General features: G+C 34.1%; 1 protein-coding gene and 1 long non-coding RNA gene across 29 annotated transcripts in view; one reads left to right on the top strand and one right to left on the bottom strand.

Annotated features, from left to right (window-relative positions):
• Positions 1–21,521, bottom strand: part of Sec31a (SEC31 homolog A, COPII coat complex component) — a 63,643-nt gene that overhangs the window by 9,775 nt on the left and 32,347 nt on the right. For 9 of the 27 annotated variants that reach the window (XM_048784738.1, XM_048784741.1, XM_048784743.1 and 6 more), the window contains 9 exons: positions 20,342–20,417; positions 19,724–19,902; positions 17,915–18,041; positions 16,833–16,978; positions 14,691–14,864; positions 11,609–11,782; positions 9,248–9,340; positions 8,422–8,545; positions 6,650–6,991 (listed from right to left, as the gene is read on the bottom strand). In XM_048784738.1, the coding sequence (XP_048640695.1) occupies positions 6,650–6,991; positions 8,422–8,545; positions 9,248–9,340; positions 11,609–11,782; positions 14,691–14,864; positions 16,833–16,978; positions 17,915–18,041; positions 19,724–19,902; positions 20,342–20,417 (1,435 nt within the window). The remainder of the gene's footprint in view (positions 1–6,649; positions 6,992–8,421; positions 8,546–9,247; positions 9,341–11,608; positions 11,783–14,690; positions 14,865–16,832; positions 16,979–17,914; positions 18,042–19,723; positions 19,903–20,341; positions 20,418–21,521) is intronic. The other 18 variants (XM_015499227.2, XM_015499228.2, XM_015499230.2 and 15 more) reach the window with 5 other exon arrangements.
• On the top strand, positions 531–21,345 carry LOC125611064. Of its 2 annotated transcripts, XR_007341182.1 has the most exons (4): positions 531–656; positions 5,067–5,071; positions 16,614–16,620; positions 21,334–21,345. It is a non-coding gene; the product is annotated as an uncharacterized LOC125611064 (long non-coding RNA). The 2 variants fall into 2 exon arrangements; XR_007341183.1 differs by lacking the exons at positions 531–656; positions 5,067–5,071 and adding an exon at positions 12,628–12,758.

The raw sequence follows: 21,521 nt of genomic DNA, 5'->3' as shown, positions 1-21,521 counted from the left end.
TGTAGACAAAACGTAAAAATCACTTAAATAGAAATGCTGAAGACATTCTAAACTCTACTTCTCATTTTATAATTGTTTCTTCTTCTTCCATCAACCCCTGAAAAAGCAAACTAACTTTATAAGAGAACAAAAATTACTTTTTAAACAAGTCATGTGAAATTTTTCTATCCAATTAAGAAAATGATTATTAGTTTTTAGGTAAAGTGAATTCATTTAAGTTGTGCCAGATACAATTACTCTTGAACATCACTCTTTTTTTATTACTATGCTCTTTTAATAGAAAACCTTATTCCGTTATTTAAAATAACAATAGCTCCTTAATTGCTTACATTGGTTGTTTTTCTATTTGACAAATGAAGCCAAGTAATATCACTGAGAAGGCACTTCCCAATATATTACTCCTAATTATACCATATGACACCAAATGTGTCCACTTTGGTATTATTCAAAGTTGTGAATCCAAATTAGAGAAAAATCTTATTTAAATGCAGATTCTAATTCACTAGGTAAAGTGGTAAAGCCTAGAGGTTCTCTTTTCTGACAGCTCCCCTGTAATATCAATGCCTCTGGTCTAACACTCTCTTCAAGTAAGAATACGGGGATATTCAGACTACTTAGTTCAAGTCTCCTAGATCACTACACTTCAGAGAACTGAAGTTTCTATCAATAAAGAAGAGGAAAACAGTCTATCAATAAAGAAGAGGAAAACAGACTGATACTAGCACAATAATTCCAACTGATAGATTCTTAGAATCAAGCTAGGTCCAACCTCGAATTGAAAGTGTGCAGCATAGTACATCATATGCAATATAACTTATGTAGATTCAACTATCTTCATTTGGCAAGGAAGGGACCAACAGACTATAGCAATTAAAACAGTGAATTCAACTCTGTGCTATAGTCACAAAATACATGCTCCAAAAAAAACATGAGATGGGAGAGGTAATTCCATAGCCTCAATTCTTGCTATGTGGAATGTGATTCTGGTGTTTAGTGATGGATGTTTTTCATACAATATGGTTCCTAAACATAAGGCAATTTCTTCATCTAGGGTTTAACAAAAGAAAAGAGTGACAATAACTGCCTATAAGTGATTTTCTATTTTTACTTTAAATGGCAACCTTACAATCTAAACCTCCCGTGCAAAATGTAACTTCACAACACTATAATTAATAGTGTTAACTCCTGCGGAGTCACTACATGTGCATTTCAACAGACGAAACCTAATTTCCAACTACTGATGTGCTCTATCCCCAGACTTCAGGCCTTTGGGCTGAGGGGAACAACATATTACAAATCTAAAAGTACTGCAAATACCCTGGGCTTGGCTCTTTTCCCAGAGAATAGTCTCAACAACATGCCTGTTTCCTTGTCCTTTTGTGTCTAACTTATTTCACTTGGTATAATGTCTTCAAGAGCCATCCATGTGGTGTAATAGAGAGACATGTGGAAAATGAGAACTATTTTTCCTCTAACCTCTAGTGGTAAGTCCTGGGTATAAACACCTGGGAGGGGATTCTGATTTCATGAATTATTAATAGCATAAAGAAGTATATGAAAACAAAACAAAAAAACAAACATAGAGCCAGGCAGGGTGGCTCACACCTATAATCCCAGCAACTCACAAGTTCAAGGTCAGCCTCAGAAACTTAGTGAGGCCCTAAGCAACTAAGCAAGACCCTGTCTCAAAAACTGAAAAACAAACAAAAAACCTCAAAAAATATGGGGTGGGGATTGGGGATATAACTGAGTAGTAAAGTGCCTCTGAGTTCAATTCCCAGCGTGCCCAAAAAAAAGTGTATGGAGCAATTTTTATGATCCTTTGGTAAATGACACTAATGACACTAATGTCATAGTGAAATAAAGTTCAAAGTTAGAGATAAAACTGAATCAAATAAGAACAAAGACAACAAGAAAGTCAACTGGCTATGCCTGAATGAATAACCTGAAAGGGAGGAGGTCTGTTGAACAGAATAGTTATAAAATAATCAAGCTCCCTCCGCAATACAGGCCCAACTGACTCCTCCTAACTTGAAACCATGTAATATATTTAACATGTAATACAGAGACATGTGGAAAATGAGAACTATTTTTAGTTCAAATAAACGTTATTCAAATCTTTTATCAAATAATATAGTTTATGGGCTGGGGTTGTAGTTCAGTGGTAGAGTGCTTGCCTAGCACGCATTAGGCACTGAGTTTGATCCTTGACATCACATAAAAATAAATAAGATAAAGGTATTCTGTTTATCTACAACTAAAAAAATTTTTTAAGTAAAAATTTAAAATAATACAGTTTTGCCAGGCACAGTGGTGCATGCTTGTAATCCCAGTGGCTCAGGAGGTTGAGGTGGGAGGATCACAAGTTCAAAGCCAGTCTCAACAAAAGCATGGCACTAAGCAACTCAGTGAGACCCTGACTCTAAATAAAATACAAAATAGAGCTGGGGTTGTGGCTTAGTGAGTTCAATCCCTGGTCCCCCAACCCCAAAAAATATGTATATAGTTTTGTCCTACCTATAATTCTAACTCCTTTCAACTTTTCACTTTTATGACTTTAAACAGATTATTTAAACATGACTTTACAAACACAATTTAGCTGACATCTACTTTACAAAAGTACCCTTTAATAGTGAGAGTAGGTAAACAAGCTTCATGAAGCACATGGCTTGAAGACATTATACCAAGTGAAATAAGTCAGAAAATACCAAATGTTGCACAATTCCACTTATGTCAGGTACCTAGAACAGTGAAATACATAGAGACAGAAAGCACAAGAGCACCTATTGGAGGCTGGTAAGGATGGGAAGTTATTGCAGATAAAACAGGTACTCATTATCAGTTTACCAAATGAATGTTTTGCTTACTACAGAATTTGTTTCTCTAAGCCCTGGGCACATAACGCTATGGTTCATTAAGAGAAGGCTTGAAAATCTGTACATCTATCATGCATCATCTATAAGGAATTATCCATTAGCCAACAAGAATTTCTAAATCCTGGAGAAAAATCATATCCTAGACATTAGACCAATACAAAATTTCCAGTCACAATTATTTATATAACCTAAGCAAAATGTTTAGAAAATCCAAAAAGCTAGAATTGATTATTAAAATATAGGAGACTGTTAACATGCAAGAGTAACAAAGCAGCTAGGCATACATGCTGAAAAATGCTTGTTTGTTTGGCTTTTCTTCCCATTAGTCACTGTTTCTCAGCCAGGTTATAACACTGTGTTATTCTGTATATAATTAAGGATTAATCTCATGCCAAATGCACTTCAGCTTAAGGAAAAAAATATATACTCAGGTACACATTTGGTTTTGATTATAAAGTAACAAATGCTCAGAACTGTATTGCTAGATGATTTTTGTAATTTCAACCCCAAAATTTTGATATCACTAGAATAACTGGTATAGAAGTATGAACACAGGCTTTGAAACTGAGAGACCCAGGTTTGTATCTCAACTTGAGAGACTGTCACTATAACAATCCTGAGAACATTATGTAACTCTTAAAACTGGTTCCTCGTTTGCAATTAAAAAACAAAAACAAAAGCCAACAACAAAAACCATTCCTATTTGTCAAGGTCGTAAGAATGAAATAATAAAATACATAGCAAGTGCTAGATTATGTCCATAGTTGGCTCAATAAATGTTCATACCCTTCCTTACTTCCTTGTACTACTCTTCCCCCACCCCCCGCACCCCGTACTGGGGATTGAACCCTTGGGTACTTAATCACTGTGCCAAATCCCCAGCCTTTGTTTTATATTTAATTTAGACACAGGGTCTTGTTGAGTTGCTGAGGCTAGCTTTGAAATCTTGATTCTTCTGCCTCAGCCTCCTGAGTTGCTAGGTTTAAGGTGTATGCCACTACACTTTGCACACTGAACCACTTTTTAAGTGAGGATTTACATGAATCCATACTACTTCTTTTACTCAGTAACTCTGATCATTAACCCATTATTCAAAATGGACACTGTCTTCACTCATTCAGGTTTAAAAAGATATTCTTGGAACTCTACAATGAACTGGCAGCCCTCTCGAAAATATCAAACTATTGAAGTGTCTGTAGTGTATTAATGAAATTTTGTGTAGTAATGGACAATGCACATACATTAGTCCTCCCTTATTAACATTTCCATTTCCTGTGGTTTCAGTTACCCATGGTCAATCTTGGCCTAGAAATATATGGAACATTAATAATTCATAAATAATTGTGAAATAAATAATGCAAAAGTTTTGAATTGTGTCTCATTCTGAGTAGTCTGAAAATTTTGTGCTGTACTGCTTTGGCCCCATACAACCAGAGATGTGAACCATCCCTTTGTCTAGGGTATCCTTACTGTATATGTGACTGCCAATTAATCATTCAGTAGCCCTTCTGGTTATGAGATCAATTGTCATGGTGTTGCAGCACAAAAGTAGGCAATGCTGGCAATTTTATTAGTTTATTGTTATTGTTGTTCTATTTTATTATTAGTTACATTTTTGTGTGTGCATGTGTGTGGTACTGGGGATCAAACTCAGGGGCACTCTACCACTAAGCTATATCCCCAGCCAATTTTATAATTTTGACGAAGGGTTAATAATAATAATAATTTTTTTTTAAAATAATTTTGCCCAGGTTGGCCTTGAACTTGAAATCCTCCTGCCTTTATCTCCTGAGTTGCTGGTATTACAGGCATGTGCCACTGTGTCTAGAGTTTTAAAAATTTTTCATTTTGAGACAAGGTCTCAATAAGTTGCTGAGGCTAGCCTTCATTTGTGATTCCTCTGCCTTGGCTTCCCAAGCTGCTGGGATCACAGGCATATGCCATCATGTCCACCTTATTAGTTACTCTCTGTTAATCTCTCATTGTGCCTAACGTATAAAAGTTTTATCAAGGTATGTACAGGAAAAAAACAATACATATGGGGTTGATACTACGGGTACTTTCAAGTATCCACGGGGGATCTTAGAATGTATTCTCTACAGCTAACGGGAGAGGACAACTATAGTATACCGTGTGTATGATTTTTTTTATTCTCTGGATTTTATTATTACATGTCAGAGAAGGGGCAAGGAGATGTGTATAACTGGGATCAATTATCCCTAAGACTTAAAACGTAGTAATAATTTAAAAATACTTTATATTCATTTTTTAAGTCATATTATCAGAAAAAAATATTTCTACAATAGATTCTATTTTCTGATAAATAAATTAATTATAAATTAAAACCACTGCTTAGCATATATGATGAGAAAAACATATGCTGGACTCCCCCAGGAGAGTTTCAAGTATTAGAGTAAAGCAGGTCTTACTGTTCAAAACTATCAGTTATAATTTAAAAGGAAAACTACTTTCAAATAATCACACCTAACTTTAAAAAGTTCTTAGTACTTGGCAGTCATTGTCCCTAAATGCTTTGACTGTATTAAAGCATTCAATCCTTGTAATAAGCATATGAGTGGGTACCATTATCATTCTTTGAGAAAACTGAGGCTTAAAGAAGGTAAATAAACAACTCACAATCACAAAACTAGAACGATCATAAAACTAGAACATAGTAAAGCTGGGAACTGGGATACAAACCTAGGCAATCAAATTCCAAGGCCTGATTTCTTAACCTCTATGTAAGTGGTTCTAAATCCTATTTGATTAATTGGTTTCTTTCTTTACACAACACATACTGGAGGCCCCTTTTACTATCCTTAAGTGAAAAGCACATAACATAAACTAACCATAAAAAAATTAACATACTCTAAGTATAATACAAATGAATGATAAAAAGAATTTATAAAATGTGTATTTCACTGCTAAACAATGATAGGTAAGCAAGATGATGAATAAATCAATTAGCTTGATTTAATCATTTCCACATTGCATATATGCATCAGAATCACACTGTACCCCACAAATATATACAATTATGACTTGTAAATCAAAAATACTATTAATAAAAATATATAGTTTGCTAAAAAAATTATAAAGTTATGATCTTAATTAGAAATGTTCAGCTACAATAATACTAGTAGACTAAAAAATATGTCTACAAATTTCCAAAATGCCTGAAGAGGGCAGTATTTCCCTAATGGAGAACCACTATCCTACTGTATAACAACTAAACTGTCTTGTAGGATCTCATTGTCAAGAGCTGTATTCTCTTACTTTTTTTCTTGGTCAAGGATACTGAGATTACTCTGCAACTCCACAAATAAACATTATTATAAAATTTGTACAAACTCATTAAGACCATATATTATTTCCTTTCCATTAATGAATTTAAGGTGTAAATAATTTTTAAAATTGAAAACTTTTCAGGAAGAACAGAGATCACCCTTTATTCAAGTAAAGAATTTAGTGTTAACTAAATCTGATTTCAACTATAACTTATCTTTCCAATTAATTCCTTACCACCTAACTTAAGTTCAATGGCAGATTATACACTCTTACTCTTTTGGAGCTCTAAAACTTTCCTCAATTGATAACTGAAGTTCATTATGGGAGAATCAGTTTTAGAATTTTTAGAAATCATTTTAGAATTTGTTATAAAAACTCAAGACTTCATATTACCCAGTTTACAAACAGAAATAATAGCCCCTCCATCCACCCATCTGTTCATAAAAAACATCAGGGAGCCAAACCAAAGCCCTTTAAGCGCAGACCTGTTCTTTGGGACGCAGGCAGCTCACTGGCAGCAGGCAGTGTACCTGTTGTTCCAGGAGGCAGTGCATAAGCTGAAGATGATGGTGGAGCTCCTGGTCCGCCATGCTGGAAGGATGCTCCAGAGGAAGGGGGAGGAGGGAAAGAAGCAGCAGGGCTGGAGGTAGGTGAAGAGGCCTGGTGCTGTGGTGTGTATAGCTGAGACTGCCCAGAATAGGAAGAAGCAGAAGATATGTAAGGGGTGTTAGGGTAAGCGTTTGAAGCAGGAGGAGCAACAGGCTGCTGAGGTCGATACATTGCTGACCCCCCTGTTCCGAAGGAATACTGCTGGGCTGGTTGATAAACTATACCAGGGAGAAGAAACAGAAATTTTAATTAGTTACAAATTTATTCAGATAGCAAAGAAAACCAAAAATTATCATTCTATGGAAATGATTTTAATCATTACTATAAATTAAAACCCAAAATTAACACTTATGTGCTGGGGTGTAACTTGGTGGTACAGTGCTTGCCTAGAATATATGAAGCACTGGGTTCTATCTCCAGCACAGTAAAAAAAACCCCAACAACAACAAAAACAACTCGTGCTTTCTGAGGCTCAGATGCCCGAAATATGCTCAAAATCATTAGCTCCAGTATTTGAAAACTGCCACACCCAGACTGCTGTTGATTATGAAAATCTTTGAACCGAAGAGCTAGAAGACCTTTTTCTAATTTCACTGTTTCTGTGAGAAGATTGCAGTTATACCCACTAACCACCAGATGGAACTATTCAAGATGTACTCAACCCGAGTGAGTATCAGCATTTTGGTGGTCCTTTAAGACCTCCCTGGTTTTATCCCTGACCCAGATTAGGGGGACAGATTAGGGGGATTTTAACACCATCACATTCTAGGTAACCAGGAGTACTTTTGAACCTCTATAGAGTGAATCTTGAAGTACTGTGAAGACAGCACTTCTATACTGAGTACACGAGTGAAAGGTTTTATCAAATTTGTATTCATAAGAACAACTACTTTAGCACAGAACACACTCATTAGAATTAGTTCTTACTCTTTTCTATTAAAAAAAACATGCCAATAGTAGATACATATCATTATACATTTGTCAAAGCCCATGGAAGGTACAAAATCAAGAGTACACACTAATGTAAACTACATAATTTGGGGTGATAACAAGGCACTCATGTAGGTTAACTGATCTGTAACAAATAATCTCCTGTGGTGGGAAATGTAGATAATAGGGAGATTGTGCCTCGTGGGCACAACGTACTCTCTGCTTAATTTTGCTGTGAACCTAAAACTACTTAAAAATACAAAGTCTATAACACTAAATGAATACAATGGAAAAAAACAACAAATGTCCCTTGAAGCCAATCTTCCAAAATGGTTTGTGTCATCATTCCTGAAGGAAAAGAATATGTGCCAAATTGTTTTTAAAATTCTATTTCTTTATACCAAAATCATAGGACACTTGACTCCCTTTAACAGGTCTTAATAATAGCTTCAGAACAGGAGGCAACTGTTTCAAAAGAGTAATACCAGAAGTTCTTCTATAATAATAGAAGCATGCTGATTCAGGATGCCTCTTAGGGAAACCATGTTTCTCTAGAACCCCTCTTCTAGAAAGGAGTTCCTATTCAGGACTCCTATCAGAATGGTTCTTACTTTATTTGTCAAAATTGACTTGGCCTTGGCTTTAGTGCTTCAGAGTAAATAGTTACTACATGAAATAAGACATGTTGCTATCAAGACTTCAGGGTCACATTACTTACGCTGTGGCTGTGGATAAGGTGGTACCTGGGGGTGCATATGACCTGGAGATGTAGGAAGCTGAGTAGCAGCATTTGGATTAATATTTTCATGCATTACAAAACCTGGGGGTGGAGGATTTTCTCCCTACAAAATGAAAAAATGGTAAAAACGAGGATTACATTTGAGACAAAGAACCTTAACAGATGGCTTTATAATCCCTGAAATGGGATTCCATATTTATTTAGAAAACTATCCCCCACAACTTTATTGTGTAAGAAGCACTGCATTTTGCATGTACTATCTACAGGATACCATATTTTCTAAGCAATATATTCTGAATGATTTAAAGATCAGACGATCCAAAATAATTGCAATGAATGACAAAAGATGCTAACAGCCTCATAAATAGTGTCAATAAATTGATGGTAAGTCACCAGGATTTTCCATCTCTACAAATTTCCATCCATTACTCCACACTCAGCAAATATAAATATAAATACTATAACTAGCTTTCTTTAGTTTCTGCAATGCTAAAAAAATAAAAAAAAAAAAAAAAAAAAAGAAGAAGAAGAAGAAGAAAGAAAAAAAGAAGTCTTTGGTAAAAATCAGATTTAAATCACTGATTTTTTTTTTTAGCTCAGGTCAATTCAGAACTGCAAAAGTAGAGGTAGGATAAGGACATATATTGCCTTAAATATTGTCTCTTGCATCCTAAAAGCAGTAAAATGCAATAAATAGGATGCAGAATAAGGGTGGGGTAAATTGAGGAAGTTGGGTAGAAGATATAAAACCACATATATTTAGGTGAGCAGAGTCCTGCTCAAAGAGGAATAATGAAGGATATACCTGTGTGTCAGAGGGAGAGGCTGCAGGTGGATGGCTGGGAAGGGCAGTAGGAGTTTTGTTACTCCAGGTAGTAACAGTAGGGGCAATTCTAACCTGAATTGAACAAAGAAATACCAATCACAGAAAATAAAAAAATGAAAACATTAAAAGAAGAAGGTAAGAAAACTCAAAAGGTATTAATAGCTAGATGCAAAGCAAAAAGTAAAAGTAGCAAGGGAATATATATTAGGCAACTGCTTTCAATTTAGCTGGGATTCCAAAAGAAAAATAATCACAACAAAACTGGGAGGGAGAGGCATGAAAAAAATCAATATGAAAACTAAATCAAAACACAGAAACAATGCCATTCAAGCATCAAGAATAAGTAGGGAAAGTGAGGTCCTATAAGTAGGGTAAGAAAGACATTCTAAAAAATGAGTAAAATAGTGATTTTTGAAGCATTAATAGTACTCATGCTACTAGTAATCTGTAAACATACTGCTTACAAGCTCCTTTTTTTATTTTTATTTCAGCAGAGCCACAAAATTCACCTTAGTCCCATGCAAGGCTTAAAAACCACACAATCATTGAGAATATTAAAGCTAAATACTATAGATCACCCAGAATAATTCCCACCCTTTATCATTAAGAATGCAAGGCCCAGAGCTGTGAAGGGGCTTGTCAAGATCCGTACAACTCACTGGTCATGAAGCTTGGACCAATTCCAGGTCTCCCAAGTCCCAGGATAGTGTTTTCTATACCATATCATATTGCTTACTCTGAACTCTAGTGATTTTCTATTATTTTTCAAGTCATTAAAATCCTTCTTGTTATGTAAATCTTTAGTGAAACTCCAATATACACATAAAAATAAATGCAATCGAACTTGTGCTGGTTGAAGTGGGAGTGAAACTCCTACTAATCTAGCCTCCCTTTTAACCTTTACCTGCCTGTAAACTTGTTTTAAAATTGTAAGCCACTTGTCTTCATTCATTCAGCATATATAAGCTTCAATCCTGAAAACCACTGCTTGACTTATGGTACAATTTATTTTTATGTTCTTAAAATATAAGATGGGTAAATCAAAGTGTAACAAAAATCCTCCAATGTTTTTACCTTTTCCCAGAAAGACAGATGAACCCAAAGACATAAAGAGTAAACATTCTCTCTTCCCAATGTAGAGCTTACTTACCTTACTTCAGTAACCTGAGAGACAGTCTAGCCTAAATACAGAGTGCTTGAAAGTTGTAATCCAAACTTGGCCATTAAGCAGCCACACAATGTTAAGAAATTAAAACTCTCATGTCTTAAAACTCTGGTGGTTGCTTGACAACCAGGCCTCTCAGTTTTCCTAGCCATCATCTGATCTGCCCCACTTATGTCACAGACTTTCTAATACAATCTCCACAAGGATAGGGATTTTGTGTAAATTGTTCACCAGGATACTTCCAATTACTAGAACAATGTTAGGTACTCACAGTAGGTCTTGATAAACAAAATGAATTAAAAAATAGAGTGTTCTTGGCAGTTAACAGTTATATACAAATGTAATCTGTCCTGATTAAATAACAAAAGTTTTCTATGATTTTATATTAAACTTTGGGATAAAATATAAAAAGGTCCTGTCAATCCTATCACCAATTTGCTCTATTAGGCAGGGTATCTTTGCTATCAATCAAGACTAATTGATACTTAAGGAAAAAACTTTTCATTTAAGGACATGAAGGCTATCTGTTGGTCTGGAAATATATAATTTTTTACACGAAACAGTAAAAGACAATACAACCATATTTTAAATATCAGTTATTTAAATAAAAACAAAAATTATTAATCATTTCTATGTGACCTCCAACTTCATAAACCTTCAGTAAATTCACTATTCTCTATTGTTCAAGTTGTCCAAAAGAAAAAAAGTTCATATTCTGGATATTAGCTATTGTATGGATAGAGAAAATAAAGTAAACTATGCTATTAATGGAGAAAGAATGCTTAAAAAGGCTACTTTCTAAAAATAGTTTATAAAATTAAATCACTATTAGGATTAATTCTGCTACTTAAAGCTTGTTAGATGAATCAAATAGAAGTTTCAAGAACAGAGAGAGGTACGTGTGTAAGGAAAGCCTAACTCAGAGAGAAACAACAGATTTCCCTAGAGAGCTTAAACCTAATTTATATCTAAATTATAATCTGTTTGAATAGATTAAAAGGATTTTCATATGCAGATAAGAAATACCACTTTCAAGAATCTAGAAAGTATAACTGTTAACACAATATGTTATCTACTTTAACCACATCAGAAGATCTTTTAACCAACAATCTGAAACTATCAATTTGAATTGAAATGCATAAATGTTCCCACTTCATCTGGACTACATTACTCACATGGGGATAATATTGTTGAGTTTGAACTCTTTGCATCTGTGGGTGGCCAGCAATTGGTCCAGGCCTGCCCTTAGATAGCTGCTGCCTCTCATAAGGAATTTTAGGTGATTCCTGTCCTGGTATAGGCTCTCCTTGTGCTCTACAAAGTCTGTCTCGAAGCTGCACAATGTTTGGCTATAAAAAGCAATGAATGGAAGAAAACAAAACAAATAAAGTTCAGTCAACTTTATGATAGCATGCTGATTTTCTTAAAGCAATCTAATCATTCAAGAGATTCACTTTTTGTTCACATGCCGTGAATGCTACAACAGACCCTGACACTTGAGGACTCAACTCATGTTTCTAATATGACTGGCACTAAACATCCATGACATATAGTACAACTTGTAATTTAACTGAGAGAAGAAATCTACTGGCCCAGCAAAAGAAGATATTTTTGAAATATACTAAAATTATAAGACATCAGGGCTGGGTTGTGAGGCGCTGGGTTTGATTCTCAGCACCACATAAAAATAAATAAATAAATAGATAAATAAAGGTACTGTGTCTAACTACAATTAAAAAATAAATATTTTAAAAAACTGTAAGACATCAAATTTAGATCTGTAGCTTGTACAGATCTACAATTATACAAATTTACAAGTTACCCATTATATATACAGTTAACATATATATCGACCATATATATGTTCCAGGTGTTAAAAAAAAGCAATATGCTAAAATATTCCAGAAATATTTTTAATATCTTTTTTTAGAAATAATATTATCCCCTCCTCCCATGTACATATTACTTCTCAGAAACATGAAGATATTATCCATGTCCTCATCAATTACAGTATATAGAAAATAAACAACTCATATCCTGTGAACAATATATTCTCTATCTTTTTAAAACAATAGACTTTTTTTTTATGTTAGTTCAAGAATAGTTTCAAGTTTTATTTTTTGGATCAAATCAATATAGTCTTTGTTTACAGGTAACTGCCTCACTCCAACCCCTAAAAAAAATTTCTGTATCGTAAGTGATAAACTCTTCTTGTACATTCAGCAAACTTTATATTGGAAAAGAAAAAGAATAATTGAGATAGGTATTTACTCTCGTGAACAATAATAAATCTAGCTGAGCTTCTACACCTTGCTTTGCGATGATGTTTGCATAAAATAAATCACCTCTTATCAAGTTATAATGGTAATTTCTTGAAACGTAGATATGAAAGCAATACACTTCTAAAAAATATATATATAATCCTATAAATTTGTAAAAGGTTTAAAGTGGCCATTTACTTTCAAGATATTATCAGGCATGGTGGTGCAAACCTGTAATCCCACTAACTTTGGAGGTTTGAGGTCTGCCTGGGAGACTTAATGAGACCCTGTTTCAAATAAAAAAATAAAAAAAGGGCTGGAAATGTAGTGGTAGAGTATCCTTATGTTCAATGGTAGAATTATATACTACAATGATAACACAAAGTATTGACATGTTCTTCAGAAAATGCAGGGTCTATTGATATTTAAGAGGAAGTAACATCAATATTATGCCCATTTGCTTAAAGAATATCCTTTAAAGTCCAAAGAAAAGATTAAGAATAATGTATCAGACATGCATGTGATTATAAATCATACTAAAAATAAAACATTTACTCTTAAGACCAGATGATCTAAAGGTCTCAGATGAAGTTGATCTTAAAATAAAGGGTCTTTTATCTCAACCTAACAATGAGCCCTTACTAAATAAGAGTTTTATAAACTATTGTGGAAAAGTCACCATATATTTCTGTTCTATCTAATATTCCTATTAACAATTTAGAAGGATATGCGCTGAATCCTACAGTTAAGTATATATAAAACTAACTAGTTAGTCATACCCACACAGTTACAGAGTGTACGTGTATTTTTACTTAATAAAGCTTATTGATAATTCCCTAGAACAGATAAAATACTAAAAACAAATGACAACAAACAAACAAAGAAAACCTCCATATATGCTCCAGAACTGTGTAAGCATGACTATCTAGTTGGTAAAGCACTTGTATGATGACATGGGCTTGATCCCCAGTACAGCAAAAAAAAAAAAAAAAAAAAAAAAAAAAACCAGAAAAAAAAAAAAAGACAAAATAAAATTATAAACAGTACAGATGCAATAAAATGTCTGCAAGGCTCCAAATCAAGCTCCATCAGACATAAAATACAAACATAAATATCCTACTTATGGACAAGTTTCCTCAAGCCCTACCATGCATGCTCTGGATTAAACTTTCCCTTTCTGGTGTTCCCATAGCATCACTACCTCTATCACAGTATTTTTACTTTTGGAATCGCATTTACTATTTTAAAGCCTTCAAGAACTTGGCAATCTGATCATTAGTCTATACCCAGTCACTTGTTGAATTAAAACAAATATTAAAAAGTCTGAGTTTCTCTGTATATCAAATAAGGACAATAAACTAGAAGTAATAGAGTCTACCCTACCTCGAATACTTAAAAAATATTCTTGCCCATAAACAGTATCAAATTAAAACAAAATGCACAATGAATTTCATCACTAATATTTGGGGTGACACATACGGGAATTTAAAATTTTTAACAATCTCATTTGTCTGAATTAACATTTATAGCTTTTCAACATAAAAGATTGTAGGAATCTTTTTTTTTCTTTTAGTTATACGTGGACACAATACCTTTATTTTATTTATTTATATGTAGTGCTGAGGATCGAACCCTCACACATATTAGGCGAGCACTCTATTGCTGAGCCACAACTCCAGCCCCCTACAAAGAATCTTATATGAAGAATTAGCTTTAGAAACGACAAGTTGGTCTTTTCCTCATTCAGTCCTAAAGTACTACAAATACAAAGGGATCTATCATACCTCAAAACATTCTCTCTCTGACACAGCATGGATACATCTAAAATGATCCTTGAAGAATATCAATAGCATTTACCTATAGTTAGGTGATAGTAATTCAACTGCTCCATAACATTCACCTACTAGTATGTATATATTTAATACCAAGTGCTATCTACCGGACTCTACTCATTTATACATTAAAAGAAAGAAGATAAGTTGTTAATCCTAATTACCTGGTTGGTGTTGTCAGGAAGAAAAGCCAAGGCTGCGGCAATACTACCCTGGGCTGCCAACAAATTGGCATACTGACTCATCTTTTCAGCCAAGAGAACTCCTACAGTATTAGTGTCCATGGCTTGCGTGAGTTGTACAGCTTTCCGCAGGATGACAACTTTCTCGATTAGATCCTAAGTGAGAAAAGGAAGGGAGTGTGAGAGATACCAAGACCATGCATATGAGAGGAAGCAGGAAACAACAGATACTGATTTCCAAAACTTCCTGAAAGTATAGCAGCTATTCAGATCCTTGTTTAAATATATGAAATAACTGCTGACCACTATGTAGGTAATTGAAATAGAAGTAAGGAGAAAGAAGGTCTCTTTTTACTCATGGACAGGGTATAGGTCACCACCTTCTCCCAAACATCCTTAAGCTGCCAAATACTTGTAATCTAAAACAAACAAATACACAAAGTAAAAAACAGGCAGATATTCAAAGTTCCTAGCATGCAAAAGAGGAACTATGAGTGAAAACATCTTACCATCTATCCTCTAAAACTATTACTACTATGAAATGACTCATAGACAAGGGCACATGACCTCCAAAGGGACTTGGTATATGCTATCGTTTGGAGCCTGATTTGGAGCCTTGCAGACATTTTATTGTATCTGTACTGTTTATAATTTTATTTTGTCTTTTGTTTTTTCTGGTTTCTTTTGCTGTACTGGGAAGCAAGCCCAAGTTATCATACATGTTAAGCAAGTGCTTTACCAACTAGATAGTCATGCCCACACAGTTCTAGAACATACAAGTCCATGTATTGAAGGCTTGGTCCCCAGGGTGGTGCTATTGAGAGGTTGTGGAACCTTTAAGAGGGAGGTCCGCAGGTCATTGGGGCATGCCCTTGAAGGGGACTGTGAAAAGGGACTTTGTTTTGCTTCCTGGCTCATTCTGTAAGTGGTCTGCTCTGCCATGCATTCCTGGAGTATGTGCTACCCTTGCCAGAGGCCCAAAGCCATTGATTATCCAATTTTGGACCAAAACCTCCAGAACCATGAGTCAAAACAGTTTCTCTTTACTATCCCATATATTTCATTATAGTAATGCAAAGTTGACTAAAATACTATTGTGACTCAAGTTCCTCAAGTTGCTTTTCAATACCAATTCTTTCTGCAAGCGTAAGCCAAACTCCAGGTAGAATGCATAAGAATGTCCTACCCACTTGCCCTTTACAAGTACACAAGCTAAAAAGTAAAAAACAGGGCTTTTCTCTAAGAAGTACTTGGAAAATCTTGGTGTCCTAATTGATTTTTTGTTTCAACAGAATGATCTTTAAAGCAACAATTTTACTGATAAAATCTCTTTCCAGAGAGGAAAAGAAATATTACACTAAAATATAGTGAGACTCTGCTCGTTAAATTTTTTTTGGGAAAAAAAAAAAAAAAAAAAAACTAAAAACTGAAAAAGATCTATGNAAAAAAAAAAAAAAAAAAAAATATATATATATATATATATATATATATATATATATATTTTTACACAGTACCTGAGAACAGTCACCAATTTTTACTTCCTCTCTTGCCTGGTACTGGTGCTACAGGGAATTCCATTTACCTGTTACTTTCTTTTTCCCTTAACTATGAAGATTTTCGATTGGTATTGAGGATGTCTCCTATTCCTTAATCCTTGCTTCTTTCCTTGCTCAAGGCAAAGGTAGTCAATGAAGGCAAAAGAATCGTGAGGAAAAAGAGGGAACCCTATGGCTATTTTCAGTGTTCCTGTCACCTGCTTCCCCCAATAAACTGCCAAATCATAACCTTGATTTTATAAGCAGCTGCAACCCCATTTTACTATACTATTATCTCAAACTTTGCTTCTTCAAAGATTGCATATAATTATCCAGTAAAAATTTTCTAGGGACTGCAATTGTGGCTCAGCGGCAGAGTACTTGCCTACCATGTGTGAGGCACTGGGTTCAATCCTCAGCACCACATAAAAATAAAGATTAAAAAAAGAAAAAAACTTCCAGAAGGTAAATAAGTAGGGTGAAAGCAATAATTTTATAGAACAAAAGGACTTCTAGAATATAACTTGCTCATAAGTAAGATGAAAGAAAACATCAAGAAGTAAGCACCTTTTTGTTCAAAAATACTAACCTGAAGGGACAATGGGTTGCTACCATCTTGAGCTTTAGTCCAACATGCAACTAGTTTCTCTACATTCCCTGCACAAATGTAGCACAAACATGCCTGAGTCTGCAGGAGGCTATCTCCTTCACTTTCAAGCCTGGCTCCCAAAAGATCTACAAATCAAGAGGAAAACATCATAAGATTATACCCAAGACAATCTGTACGTAGGGTTCTGAGCAGCTCAATACTTTCAGAGATTTAGGTTTCACAACCAATAAGCAACAGGGAGAAATAAAGTCACTCTAAATACTCAGTAAATATTTATTTGCTAAATGAATGGAAGTGGATGACAAATTATATATAATAATCAATTTCATAAGACTCTATATCTAGTTGTAGAACTGATTTCCATCAATTATGTTAGAAAAAAATAACATGGAAACAAATACATGAACACAAAACTATTAGTGGCGCATTTAGAATAGTCTTATCAATGGCAGCTAGGTCTGCTATAAATTATTTGTGAAAATACAGTTAGTATCTTACAATTTTCATATTCACAAAAGCAAAAGATATTTCAAGATAGCAAACTGTTGTTTACTCATGTGAGCAGTCTTAAGCTTCTTTTCTTGCAAATAATATTTATTCCTTACCCCACCAATTTAGTCATGCTATATATGACAATTTTTACTGAAATATTGTAATTCCCTTTTTACTTTTCATTTTGAGACAGGGTTTCATTAAGTTGTCCTGTCTGGCCTCCAATTTGAAATCATCCTGCCTCAGCCACCTGAGTAGCTGGGATGACAAACATGTGCCACTGCACCTATATTGATTAATTTTTATCATAGCTAACATTTATTAAGTGAGAGTTGCTTTTGTGTAAATTGAGATTAGAAAATAATTTTTCCTATAATTATAGCTAGTAAGTAGGAAGCAAGTTTCCAATTCTGGTCTGAAATCAGACTTACTAAATAGTATTTTTAAAAATAATGGAAGAATGTAATTCCTAATAAAATTTGTCATTAATTTCATTACAATAATTTTAATTACAATAAAATTACCATGTCATATATGTAATATAGTAAAATGTAACGTTTACTTCTTACCACACAGGGCTGAAAATTCATCTGGTTTAGCATAAGTCAATACTGCAGCTAAAGCCTCTCTCCAATTTTTAAGATCACAGGATTGAACAATCTCTTTCCAATTCTTCATCACGACTGCAGTGATGAGCTTAGGCAAGAAAAATAAAGGTAAAATTGAAAGTGTTTAGTATATTAGTGAAAATTAAGTCTGGATAAGCAATCATTTTTCAAAACAACAACTTCATGTCAAATTAAGCAGCAGCAAAGAGAAGTATATTCTGGAACCAAAGGACATAGCAAACAGTATTATTTTCCTTAAAACAAGAAAATCACCAACAAACAGTTTACAAAGCAATGAGATGAAAACATTTAACAGGAAGATGTGACCTGGTCTAATGTAGATTTTTGAGAGATAATTAGAAAGACAAACAGGAAATAACTTCATCAAGAAGGGGAAAGTTCCATGTATGTATAATATGTCAAAATATACTCTACTACAGGGCACGGTAGCACAAACCTATAATTCTAGTGTCTCGGAGGCTGAGGCAGGAAGACCACAAGTTCAAAGCCAGCCTCAACAAAAAAACAAGGTACTAAGTAACTCAGTGAGACCCCCGTCTCTAAATAAAATACAAAATAGGGCTGGGGATGTGATTCAGTGGTCAAGTGCCTGTGAGTTCAATCCCTGATACCCCTCAAAAACAAACAAACAAACAAAAAAAACAACTCTACTGCCATGTATACCTAAAAAAAGGAAAAAGCATTCTAAGCGAAAGTAAAACCAGGTACAAAGATCCAGGGAGAAATAAACATGAAGTGAGTAAGAAACTGGAAAGCAGGCAGTATGCTAAAACATAACAGGGAGAGAATAACATGAGCTGAGGCTGGGAGACTAATAGCAAACAATGTTGGTGGGACTAAACACTGGTACAATTTTTACAGAAAATAATTTCCACAAAAATTATATTTTTTTAAGATATTAAAAGAAATATCAAGCAGGAGTCTTAAAAATGTTTAGGCCATTTGTGCCAGAAATTCCTCTCCTAGTACTGTAGGTAATCAATCAGATATATGCACCAATTTTTAGGCATAACAAAGGTTTTTAATCACTGTACAAATAATGGTGGTTACCTGTATGAGGAAAACATTAGAATATGCCTAACATCCTTCCCATAAAATAATATACAGTAATTAAATTTTTTTGTAAGAATCTTTAATGATGTGGGAAAATGCTTATAATGTTAGTGACAATATAAACAAAACCACACACACATAGCAAGGTGTAGTGGTGCATGCCTGTAATTCCAGCTACTCAGGAGGATCTTGAGTTTTAGGCCAGCTGGGCAATTTAGTGAGAACTTGTCTTGAAATTAAAAAAAAAAAAAAAAAAGAATTATGAAAGTGTTGGGTGGTGTAGTTCAGTGGTAAAGCACTTGCCTAGTGTATGCAAGACTCTGGGTTTAATCCACAGCACTGAAAAAAGAAAAAATCATACACATATATCTACCTATCTATATGGAAAGATATAGGGAAAGCTCTGCACTAATATACTGTTAGAATTAGGTGGTGCTAGAAATTTAACCTTTAAAGTTTTTTATATTAAACCTTTATACAGAATATGAAAATATGTTTAGTTTTTAAATTCTACACAGAAACAACAAAAACTGGAATAATCACACTAATGCCAAAAACTATCTCTGGGTCAAAAAATTATGGATGGGTTTCTAAAAATTCATTACTGTGTTCTGAATCTCAATTATCCACAATAATAGAGAATTACTTATACAACCATAAATATGTTACTGTTTATTTATTTTGAAAATAACATACCCTGGTAATTTTACTTTGGGATTTTGCAAAGTATTTTCTCTGGGTTCGAGCCAAGAGTTCTTGTCCACCTGCTATGGCCAATATAATGGCATCAGCCATTCGGTTATCATGTAAACAAAGGTCAACAGCACTCTCAAAATTACCCGTCAGTAAAGCCTGAGTAATTAAACCATCAATATCTGCAACAAGGAAACAATACAACCATATTAAAGAGGGCTTGTTATCAAAAATAGCTATAATAAAAAAAGTACACACATCAATTTTTATACATAGACATGAACTGAGAACACAATGCTAATTTTTTAATACTGGAGGATTAAATTTCAAACACAAACTGTTAGTAAAAGTATTTAAGGAAGAGATCTGTAGAAATATATTAAGAAGCACATAAAATAACACTATTTACAGATTACCTAAGTGGATTGATAAAGATCATTTAGGTGTCAAAATGTACCATCCTTCTGAAAGCACCAATTACATATGGTATATAGTAACCAAGTTCTTTCTCAACTCTCTACCATCTTTGACAAACATTTCTAACTTAAATTTCTGGGCCATTTGCTTTCAGTTTTTTTGTTTTTTTTTTTAAATATTAAAATAAAACCAATAGGCACTTACCCCCACTGATGGAGATATTAAATGTTCCCCCAGAGGAGGGTAGAAATTCATATTCATGTTTTTCTTCTTTAATGTGCTAAAGAGAAGGAAAAGGCATCATGTTAGCCAAAATGAACCCATGGAAGTTATTCCAGAAAAGTTCTCATGTTTAAATTTACACAAAAATCTATGACTTCCAGAAGTATCAATCACCATTATATAATTATAAGTAAAATTCAAAGTCATCAGAAATAATGTTCAATAAACTCAGTGTATACATTCATTATAGATACCTGAAAAATTACTGAAACTGGATAATCTTTGTTAGATACCTCAACTATGAGTGCCTTGAAGTACACAAAACATACATATTTTAAACTATATTATCATATTTAGATTTAAAACAACCCCACTTCAACTTATCTAATAACTCCTACATGCCAGGTTTGGTGAACTCTGCTTCGACCTACAGAGATGCTGGGATTATAGGTGTGTACCACACAGAGGGATTGTCTTGAATCTGCTGATTGCTTTGGTAGCGTTGAGAACATTTTAACAGTACTAACTGCTAAACTATGAACATGTATATCTTTTTCAATAGCTTTTATCAGTGTTTTATAGTTTTCAGTGCATAGGTCTTTCACCATCTTCATTAAATCTATTCTAAGTATTTTATTTGGGGGGTGCTGTTTTAAATGACACCATGTTCTTAATTTTTTTCCTTCAGATAGTTCATTGGTATATAGAAAGGCTATTGATTTTTGCTATATTGATCTTCTATCCTACAAATTTACTGAATTCCTGTGTTTGTTCTAAGATTTTTTTGGTGGAGTCTTTAGGGTTTTCTATATGCATGACAATATAGTTTGTGGACAGGGAAAATTAAACTTGTTCTTTAAAAAAAAATTGAATCATGAAAAAAATCATTAGATGTCCTTAGTATGAAAGCAATATATGGGTTAGAGATGTAGAGATGTGGCTCAGTGATAGAGTACTTTCCTAGCATGCACAAGGCACAAGTCTGATTCTTGGTACCGTTAAAAAAAAAAAAAAAAAAAAAGCCAGGCTGGGGACATAGCTCAGTTGGTAGAGTGCTTGCCTAGAATACACAAGGCCCTGGGTTCAATCCCCAGCACCCCGCCCCCCCCAAAAAAAAGCCAATCTAAAAGAGATATTTTTGTATTTGGGTATATTTTTATAT

This window comes from Marmota marmota, unplaced genomic scaffold (genome assembly GCF_001458135.2).
Source record: "Marmota marmota marmota unplaced genomic scaffold, marMar, whole genome shotgun sequence".
Classification (NCBI taxonomy): domain Eukaryota; kingdom Metazoa; phylum Chordata; class Mammalia; order Rodentia; family Sciuridae; genus Marmota; species Marmota marmota.
This window is presented reverse-complemented; position numbering and strand designations above follow the sequence as displayed.